This window comes from Symphodus melops (assembly GCF_947650265.1).
Source record: "Symphodus melops genome assembly, chromosome: 8".
Taxonomy (NCBI): domain Eukaryota; kingdom Metazoa; phylum Chordata; class Actinopteri; order Labriformes; family Labridae; genus Symphodus; species Symphodus melops.
This window is the reverse complement of record NC_136698.1, coordinates 8,574,736-8,585,898: the sequence shown is the minus strand read 5'-3', so window position 1 is coordinate 8,585,898 and position 11,163 is coordinate 8,574,736. Positions and strand designations below refer to the sequence as shown.

Here is an 11,163-nt window from a genome sequence, read left to right as displayed (position 1 = left end):
TTTCATTCTATATATAAACATCTTTTAACTACTTTTTTCATTCTGCACCCCGCAGTTTGGTGAAATATTTTATTGCATTGGAGTGCATTGCATGCAAAAGTAAATAGAGAGAGGGAAATGTCTTTGAAAAAGCGAGGTTTTCATGAGGACTTGAAGTGTATTGATGAAGAGAAGAGGAAATATCCAGAGAACTGGCATCGTGGGAAAACGGGGCACTCTTGAGGGGACGTACAAGAACCAAATGGAGTGGATCTTTAAAAGATGGAGGACTCGAGAGGAGAGGTAGTACGGGATAGGAGGCGTGGGGGGGGTGGGGGTGGAGGGACATAGGATGGCGTGAGGACCGAGGCCCGTGGTTGGTTTGATCTGAGCCACGTGTGCGTCCGTCCACGTCTCTTTGCCGCTTCATGGATGTCGGTGAAATGTTGGTTTCCCTTGCTGCCCGGTCTCCTCTGTCTTGGCCCAGGTAGGTGCTTACTGTCCCGTCCTGCAGAGTTTGCTGATGATGTGTATTTTTTACAGGCTCTTATCTAAACCAGAAGTGTATTTTGAGAAAGTTCCATGCATTTTTAGTCTTCACATCGATCGTCATTCCAAGCCTGGGATTGGGACGACGGAGAGCTCACAGGCGATGGGAAAATATGGCGTACACCAGTTGTCCCGTTCAATAACGGTCTACAACTACATTTTTAACAAAAAACAAAACGAAACCAAAACATTCCAGATGACAGTCTCCATCACAAATATTCATTATTTGGATGGTAGATTGACTATTCTCTTGATAATGATTCCAATTGCCTGACATTCTGTTAAAGTAAAGCGCTGCTTACAAGTTACGCAATGGGACTTTGGAAATTCCCAATTGCTTCTCATCAACGTTGTCCTTCATGGGTCCACCAATCCAATGATACTGCATGAACCAAGCAAACCCCATTTACTTTGTTTTTGTCATTATTACTAAACACTAACAAAAACATAAAAGAGGAAAAAATGACTAATTTGTTTGTCCCAGATTATTAAGTGTACTGGAAGTTTCTACACAAGAAAAATTTGACTTATCTGATAAAGACCCCAGAACTTCTTCAAAAATGTTGCAAAATATCCATCCTAACTGGACACAATTAAATATACAGCTGTAAAGGCTTTCTTGCTGCGCACCATTCGGATTATTTGATGGTGCCGCCATTTTCATTGGTGATCTGCAATTTTTCGTCACTCAGTTAATTCACCGAAAATTCAAACACTTTAATGTTTTATAAAAACACACCAAAGTTGACATTATCTGTCAACAACAATAAGTACGCTGTAGTTGTTAATTGTCTCTTCTTTTTTTTAAACATAAAATAAAAAAGAGAAGTTGTTTAAAGTCATAAGTTGCATAATGTTAAATAAACTAACATTTTATATAAATAAATATCTGACAAACTTTCTTACAGAAAGACAACCAATCATAAATTCAACGCATTTTGATTTAAATGAAGTGATTTGTGTCGTCATGTACGGCAGGTAGACCATATAGCAGCGTTCTGTTCCGATAAGATTAAAAAGAAAAATCATAAATTGTATGACGTTCAGAAGGGTAATAAAGCAGTGATAAATACTGAGTAAAAGATTTAAACCGCCTTTGTCATGTTTGTGGTTTTACAATGACACTTTGCAGTTAATGCGAAAAAAATATACCGGGACCTACCAGAAAGGAAATTCCGATGAAATCCAGGAAATATCATAATTAATAATCTATACTTATTTATATACATTTTTACAAGATCTTGATTTGATTGTAACAAAATGATATGTCAATCAAAGCTGATTCTTATTTTGACTCATCTCCTGCTAAAACATGTTACCAGTTAATTTGTTAGAGCAGATCCACCTTTCCCTAAACACATGATTTTAATTGTTGTTCTTCTGATCATTAGATTTTATTTGCCATTTAGAATTCCCCAATAGTTGTACCAAAAAAATAGTATATTATATTTTAAAAATAATTTTCACACAGCCTGGATTGTGCTTTATATAACAAACCTCTGCAATATTCTCAAACCTCTCAATTATTTATGAATAAAATAAAACCAAAACGACATCACCTAATGTGGTTCTGGTTGGTTTTCTTTAGATTTTGTTTAAATATGTGTATTTATTTATTATATAATAATACGTTTTACTAGACTTGTTAATGGACATTTAATATAAATGCTACGAAAAAACCTGACATTAAAAATGGTAGCACATTTTTTTTAAATTCTAAAGCTCATTTAAACAGATACATTAGATAATTTTAGTGTTGAATATTTAAGTTAAAAAAAATAGGACAGTAACTGCCACAACAGGCAGAAAGCCTGAAACACAGAAGGATAACACGGCAGTGTTGAAATACTAAAAACAGCTAAATATATACAGTTGTGAGGAGTCCAGATTGTAACAAAACTATGAGGTCACACACTGTCATTGCATACGTTTTTCCAAGTCCAATTGTACAAAACTAATTTGTGCACTCTATATCTTTTTTGTCCTAGGATTTCTAATATAAGATGATGGAGAAAATACAGCAACATGCTTCAATCTGTCACTCTACAGCAGGTTTACAGCTCAATGACTATTGCTAAGGTTTTTGTGAAGCAGGTCCTCAGCGTTGCTGTAACCACATATGGTTGTTCAGGATAGCTCAGGTATGAATCCCTTTGGGCAAATGACTTTGAAGCTGAACATCAAAAGAGTATAGGAAAGTACCACTGTGTATCAAAGTGAAACCACAGAATCTGCTGGCAATGTCATCACTTTGCTCTGTGATGAGGGTAACCCAGGGGTTCAGGTTGAGGAACGCACTTTATCTCCACAATACAGGACAACCTTGAACTCTGCACAATCACCCTCTCTGTCTTCAGCCATGAGTGCGACTGTGAGCTGATAGTATGTGATCAACAGCACCCTGGCACCTACCATCCTGCTGCTTCACCTCAATAAAACCTACCGGGACTTTTCAGTGCGAGTTATGAAAATGGCAGAGGAGGGTTTCCAGCTCAGAGAGTACGATAGCATCGACCGCGCTGAGGAACCCAAGTTTCAGCCAGCTGATTTGCCAACATCATCACTAGCATCCCTCCATCTCAGGGATGATGATGTCGTCATCAAAGAGGTCGCCAACCATATGGTGGATAATCCTGAGCCCCACTCTGTATGTCCTGTTACGATGTCATTACCACTTCACCAATCAAAATTAAAGAAAGAAGTATCAGTGGAAAATGGGCTTGAAGCTTCATCAGCAGTTCAGCAAGTTCAAGGTATGATATGAGTTACTGTGAAGAATTTATTCTACTATAAATGTGATAAGAATAATTGTTGTGACCACAAAAGATAAAATCATTGTAGTTTCAAATATTAGAAAATAATCAAATTAAATACATAAGAAATTAAACTTTTTATCCTTTCACTTCAAACATCAGTTTGTTACCTACATTCTACAACCAAAGTACTGTGGCAAATGTCAAGTCTTGCTTTTCTTCAGAGACCCTAAGCAAAGTATGTCTGAAATGTTTGCTTCGTAACTCCTTGACAGATTATACAAAAATTCTTTTGACTTTGTTTTAGCTCTTTTGAAAAATAATTTCACAAACTCAAATTGTTTTGTTTATTTATAGCAGACAAGTTTTGACAGAGATTCACTGTCTGTAGGATGGGTTAATGAGTTTACTCCCTTTCTCAGTTTACAATGACATACACAAGATTCCTTAAGCATGCAGCTCCTTTTGCAGCAGTGATTAAATGTATCTGCAGGCATGCCATCACAAGTGCTGAAGGGATGATTTACATCAACTGCTAACAGCATGCCTCTCACCACACACACAAAGCTCATGTTTGCGTATAGCCACAGCCTGGTAAACACAATCAATTCACACATAGATGTAAGGCTTTTAGGAAATGCCTGACGGACAGGTTCTCACCTTCCCAGCTCCGCTAGTGCCACATTAACACAGAGCCAATAAACAAAAACAGACACAGTGGCACATCAGCTCAAGCTCCCTTTAGGCCAACATGGCATCTCTCTGCAGACAGCTGTTGTTTGTTAGGCAAGATGAGGCATGGTGAGAAGAGGCAAGGCAAGGCGAGGTCGAGCACTGAGCAGCACAGAGTCTGGGTGAGTGTGCCTGATCGTCGAGGAGTGCCAGTTCTGGTATTTTAGGCAGTCAGACAGTGTCACCTGTCAGCAGACTAGTCTGGACAGAGTCTCCCACATGGTGCAAGACTAAGCAACACAACGACTTCTCCCTCTGGAGCCTTTGTCATTGGGCCAGCAGTGTGTGCTGAGCAGCCACAAAGTGCAGATAGCCACAAACTGGTTGGCTTCATCCGACATCAGAAGTAACACTCGGGTGCTGTGCGGTTGTTATTGCAGAACCGAAGATGGGTCAAAACGACAGCGGGGCTCAGTCTTGTTCCATGACAGCAATTCTGCAGGACCTTTCCTCCCCTGTTGATCATGATGTGTTTCCTGTCCCAAGATCTAACATCGCCAAGGAAGGAGGTCTGTCTTTGTTCAAAAGCTCATTTAGCAGACAAGTTTATAATTCTGGTCTGCTTGGTCATGAGTGTCATTAATGTCTATTTCATTGACTTCTGTCCTAAAATATAGCGACATGTAAAATAGTTTTGCATATTTCTACTTTATTTCCTGCCTCTCAAATTGTACTTTGAGCCTAATCAGTGACATGAAGATTGTTAAATAATGAATGGAAAAATTATGAGAGGATTTCAAAGAGAAGAGACTCCTACATACTAAGACTAAATATTCTTAAATTCTGTTTATGTAACTGACATTTGTTTATTCCTTTGTGGTCAGACCTTCAATCCGACAACAAAACAACCAAAGCCATGGCAGCATGTGGTTCACGCTCTGACGACAACTATCTCTCAGAGGCAGAGTGGTACTGGGGAAATATCTCGAGGTATGGAATATTTTCACAATTATTGCAAATTATTCTTTGTACGCTTGCTGATGAAAAACAACTTTTGAATCCGGTATAGTTCATCTGAAACTTGTACATGTAATACTTACACTGTGTGCTCTATGGTTGTCCAGAGAGGAAGTAAACGAGATTATGAGAAACACTCCTGATGGGACATTCCTGGTTCGAGATGCCTCCAGCAAGGTTAAGGGGGAATACACTCTTACACTAAGGTAACTGTCTTTAAGACTTTCAAGTTATATGTGGGACGTTGGGTCGAGTAAAACTGTTTAAGGGCAGTATAAAGTCCTGGAGAAGTCTTTTACTTGCAAGAATCTAGTTCAACTTCAATCACTGCTGTTACCCCAAGCCCTTTTTAGCATTGAAATCAGATTGTTTCAATGTGCTGGTGCAGGTTAACACATTGCTCATTGTGCTATATGTGGTTAACAGTAACCACAATATTGTTTTGTTGGTTGGTTGAACTGGACATTCCTTTAAAACACAAAGTCACAACTATGGAAGACAAAAACAAATTGTTTTTATGATTTTTATGATGTAAAAACGTTTGATATACATTTAAACAATCAACCCAATTTATTAGATTCCTATACACGCTCTAAAGGCATCAGCTATCACAATAAAATATCTGATACCAGTATGAAAAATATCATTTGAGTCTTGTTTGTGTTGTACTTTACTGTGCTACCACTATCCCTAGAATCATTGGCTTCCAGAAATTGCAAGTAGCCAAAGAACTTGTTGGCGGAGCAAGTGTGAAATAGTTCCCAACAGATGACACTTAAGCTCCCTCCCTGAAGCCTGGGTAGCCCCCTTTTTTGTCATCAGAGCAAAGTAGCCTCTCAGTGTGAATGCTGATGCTTGACATAATACCTAGAAACACATCAAATTGACCCCCACTGGTTCAGCTGATCCAGTCTTGTCTCCTTAAGGCCTCTATTACTACTGTACCTCCTTGGAGAGATCTTGGACTGGGGATTCTTTATCATGTAATTTCAATGATAGTTTAGAAAGTTTTAAATAACAGTTGTGTTTTGCCTTTTGCAGAAAAGATGGAACAAACAGACTGATAAAGATCTTCCATCATGGGACAAAGTATGGATTCTCTGAGCCACTGGCTTTTCCTTCTTTGGTAGACCTGATTCAGTATTACCAGAACAAGTCTCTGGCCCAGTACAACTGTAAACTGGACACACAGCTTCTCTATCCCCTATCTAGATACCAGCAGGTGGGTATATGAGGCTTCAAGCTATTTCAATTAACTATACATTACGAGTAATTCTTTCAATTTATATTTATTTCAGAGGTTTCGTTGCTTGACTTTTAATTGTAAATCCGATCGCCTTTATGTGGTACTGGCCAGAAATAGGAAGAGTTTAACACATGGAAATGGTCCTAAATGTCCACTCTTGTCTATGACGCAGCAAGTTGTGATGGAAGTTGACATTGATGCAGTTGGGGAGCAACTGAGAATACTTCAGGATCAATACAAAGAGAAGAGCAAAGAATATGACCATCTGTATGAGAAGTTCAACCAAACATCCCAGGTACTACTGCATCCTCATCAGAGAAACCTAACTTCACTCATTAACCAGTGGCTTTGTTGGTTCAAAGCCCAACGTTTTCAGTAAATATTTGACTTCTGATTGCTTTACCACAGTCGAGCATTGACTGTATGGGCTTGAAGACCTTAAGTCATAATATATAATTTCCTCCTTCTGCAGGAACTGCAGAGCAACAGGACAGCCATAGAGGCTTTCAGTGAAATCATTCGGATCTTTGAGGAGGAGTGTGAAACACAAGAACGCTATAGCAAAGAATACGTCGACATGTTCCTCACAATGGAAGGCAATACAGAGACTGACAAGTATTATTCTTAATACCAACCCCTTTATTTGTCATTCAGCATACCAATACTCAGAGCAAACAAGCAGACTGTGTGTTTGCTAAAGTTCTCTTCCGTTCTCTTCTCACTACTACAAGGATTCAAAACAATTCTGATGATCTGCAGTCAAGGGTGGAGGAGATCCATTGCAGCAAGAAGAAGTTAGAGGAGGAGCTGAGGATGAAAGCACTAGCACACATGGAGGTCGACAGGAAGATGAACAACTTGAAGCCGGACCTTTTGCAGCTCAGGAAGATCAGAGATCAGTACCTGCTGTAAGCTCAACCCCTCAGATTATTTCATGAGCTAGATCTCAGAAGGACAGGAAGAAGAAAAGTTTCCTTTTCTTTGACGTCATGTGATTTCATTTTGATATCTTAAGCTAAGTTTAGCAAAGCAACAGTTACATGAAATTCATCTTTACATGACAAATGTAAAACAATCTGTTTTATGTTGCCACACCTGCTGATCTTCTTATACTTATTATGGGGCTTAATTATAAGCCTGATCTGATGACAAAAATAGCTTTGAGCTAAAGGGCGCTTTTTTATTGTTTTCACTAAACTTGTAAAATTCTAATTTAAAACTGAGAAAAACATTTGAATTGACACTCTAGACATTTTTCTCCTACATCGTGTATGCCTAAACTCTGCAGAATTGGGGTTTAGTGGAGACACCCAGGACACAGAAGGGATGGGTGTTTTAACCAAAAATAGCTTTTTTTGGGCCAAATTTAATTCCAACAGTTAAAAAAACTCTAGTGCTGCTTGACACAATTGAGTTCGGCAAAACAACACGGCCAACTAAACCTGACTTTGCTATATTGTCACATCTCCTAGCTTTTTTTCTTCATCCTTTCTTGATAAACTGGAGTGAGCAACAGAGGGCAGTCTTGCCTTGCATGCAGTTTAATGGTGTAACAGTTAGTAGAAGTCTTCTCTCATCACATGTTTGTGTTCTGGCAAAGAGTCATGTGATCGCAGTATTCTAACAATAATTCACCTATAACTGTTTTAGGAGAAGTTCTGCAATCTTACAAACAAATATCCCAAGCACCATCCTTTTAATTAACACAATGAAACAGAAGAACATATAGCTTAAATTTCAGGATATGTTTAACAAACACTGCAGTTTATTTTAATATGTTATTTCTATGTTTCAGATGGCTCACACAGCAAGGCACAAAACGGAGCCAGATCAATGAATGGCTTGGTCTCAGGAATGAAGAAGAAGAGTGAGTGTCCATATTTACCTTGTCAACGCAGATTATAGTATTCTGATTAATATAGGATAATATACAGGAATCTTATTTGCTACTCACATGTGTACAGGTCGTGTTTTATGTCTGTGAAAGTTGCATGTACAAACTGACACAAAACATTTTGATGAAGTACGTTGACTACAGATGAAGTAGGGTAATGAAGTATTAATCCAATATAACAACAGCCTGATGTTTTATAACTTCAATATTAACTAACAAAAAAATCTGGTCTAACTCTTTACTATAAAAACATCTCTTAGCCCGTACACCCTGGCTGATGATAGCCACCAGGAGGAGCAGAGCTGGTATGTTGGAGGTATGAGACGGAAAGAGGCAGAGGAACTACTGAAGGGGAAAAGAGACGGGACCTTTCTCATCAGAGACAGCCAGACTCAGAGAGGTTGCTTCGCCTGCTCCGTTGTGTGAGTAGCGTCGGATAGTTTGCATTTTCAAATAGTCATCATTTTGCCCCTTTCATCCTACATTGAATTCGTTTATTTACTGACTAATTGATGTCTTGTTGAAAATAATAGCTGTGCAGAGAAAGTGACAGGCTTTCTTCCCATGCAGTGTGGATGGGGAAGTGAAGCACTGTGTGATCTACAGGACTTCAACTGGATATGGCTTTGCTGAGCCCTACAACCACTACTCTTCGTTGAGAGAGTTGGTCCTCCACTATCGACACACATCCCTTATCCAACACAACCAGCAGCTGAATGTAAAACTGGCCTGGCCTGCTCTCAGCCAGCAGTCCAGCTGAGACACACCAGCACGCCACTCTATAGGCGCTTTCTGAAAGCTTCACCGTACAAGCACTGAGGACGCACCAACCTGGACACTGTTACCAGGCTCTAATGGAGCACCGGGTATGTGTTGTCACCTAACGAATCATTTTAATCAACAGTTTCATAATTGGGCATTTGATCCAAATCCTTTACTGGTATGGTCCCCTCCCCCCACAAAAAAGATGACCCAAAACAAATCAGTTGAATAGTGTTTCACATTTGTTTTAGTTCTGATAAATTAATAGTCAGTTTTGGTCCAAGTTAAAAAAAAAAAGCTCAATTTTAAACTTCGGGCATAACTTGGTCAGCCAATTAAGAAAAAAGAAAACTTTGCTTGTGATTTGCACAGTTTGTTCACACAATTTGGATACAGTTCTTGGCGTTTACAGAATTCAGCATTGAATACATTCCCAAGCAGTTCAGAGAAAGTAACACACTTAATGTCAACACTAGTGCTCGTGTCTAGGTAACAAAATCTTGACAGCGTAGTGGTTTAAAATGATATTCGGTGTAGCGGTTAGGTTGCATCCCATGTGCGGTAAAGTAAAACCCATATTTTGAGTTGTTTTCTTTCAAAAATTAAACTCGAGGATTAATTCATATTTAAGATGGAAATATCAGGTCTCAGACACGATCAAACTTATGGTCTTTACATTTGGTCATACAACTTGAAGCGATGCCAATTAAAGCTTTGTATCATGCTGTGCATCCAAAATTACATAGTGCTCCAACACTTTTTGTATTCCTTAAGCTTTAATATTATATATAACTTTAATAATACTGAACCCCTTCACTTTATGATACATATAATCCATTCATTTGGTGCAGTTGTGGTTCTAAAGGTGCTTCTAGGAAACTAGATATGTAAATTATGGTCAGTGTCAAAGCTATAGAGACAGTGACTCACAAGCACTTTATCTAAAAGAAGACAACCAATATGCGCCACGCACAGAGACGAGAGTGCAAAGGCTTGAAAACTAAATTCATGCATTGATGTCATTGGTTAAAAGTTTGAAAGAACATTTATTTTCTTATTGCATGTTATCTTACAATTGTGCAATCTTGCAGTTTTCACAATTGCTTCTTCATCATCAAAAGTCCTCAGGCCTTTATTCTGCACCTTTCTTCAGGACATGACAGATGAGACAAGATAGGATTTATTGGACTCTACCTCTAAATTTTTTCAGAATAAGTATTATTTTTTGGAGATTATTTTTGTGGATAATAAAATAGACAATCATGGTATAGCTTGTGTTATGTAAGTATTGCTTTAAGTTATATTTTACACAACAGTGATACATGACTAGATATTAATGTGAAGAAAATGACATTAGTTACGGGCCAAGACCAAACAATCAACCCCCTAAAAAGCACAATTATTGAAATATATGTTAGGTATCAGATCAGTCTGAGTTGAGTCAGAAAACTGTTTTCATTTCTCTGTTGTATGCCTTGAGCTTGATGTAGATTTGAAGTATGAAGTGCAATGAGTAGGATCATTATGAAGAAATGTTCCTTTTTAAGTCATCAAAACTTACTTTATGTCACTTGCAGGACAGTAGTCCGACAACATGAGTAAGATGTTTGATGATCTGATGAACCAGGTGTGTCAAATTGATACGTCTACTTTATCACATGGACGCTAGTCTAGAGTACCCTCAGAGTTTCCTTCTTTAACTGCTCTTAGAGAACAATTCAATCACACTGTAAACATGGGTGTAATAGGGACATTATTCCCCTTACACACCACATTACTATTTGTATCACAATTGGCAAGAGAAGCTCTACATGTCTCTAATGGGGGATCAAATTTAATCTGAAGCTTTTGATAGGGAATGTCACACAATGGCCCTTAATATTGATTATGTTTTATGATCGGCAAAACTGCTCAAAGTTCAGAAGCATGTTAGCTGGCTGCTGCATTAGCTTACTTGTTTGCTAGTTTCATGCGTTACTGGAGGAATTGGAAAAATATCAAATTATTGTTACGTGACATTACTACGTTTTTGTTTAATGTTGGTACACTGCAACAAAAAGAAACCTGAGAATATTTTTGATGGAAAATTAAATCTATAAATAATCAATATATCTCACTGAAAAAAAAAGTGTTTACATTCTTGTTCATGTTCCTGGGTAATCCGGGTCTCCTTTTACTAGTGAACTTTGCGAGTGGATTTAAGGAGATGCTTGCAGGTTAAACTGAATCATTCAAACTATTTTTATAAGCTAAACTATAATCGTTTTAAGATATGGAATTAAAACTCCAAG

General features: G+C 38.2%; 1 protein-coding gene across 1 annotated transcript; it reads left to right on the top strand.

Annotated features, from left to right (window-relative positions):
• The first annotated feature begins 330 nt into the window (after nucleotides 1–330).
• On the top strand, nucleotides 331–9,652 carry LOC306828792 (phosphatidylinositol 3-kinase regulatory subunit gamma-like). Its single transcript, XM_079351451.1, has 12 exons — nucleotides 331–466; nucleotides 2,517–3,281; nucleotides 4,394–4,522; nucleotides 4,838–4,943; nucleotides 5,078–5,176; nucleotides 6,012–6,192; nucleotides 6,389–6,511; nucleotides 6,689–6,831; nucleotides 6,948–7,124; nucleotides 8,012–8,083; nucleotides 8,371–8,532; nucleotides 8,681–9,652. The coding sequence occupies exons 2-12, from the start codon at nucleotides 2,993–2,995 to the stop codon at nucleotides 8,868–8,870; spliced, it is 1,671 nt and encodes a 556-aa protein (XP_079207577.1). The 5' UTR covers nucleotides 331–466; nucleotides 2,517–2,992; the 3' UTR covers nucleotides 8,871–9,652.
• The last annotated feature ends 1,511 nt before the right edge of the window (nucleotides 9,653–11,163 follow it).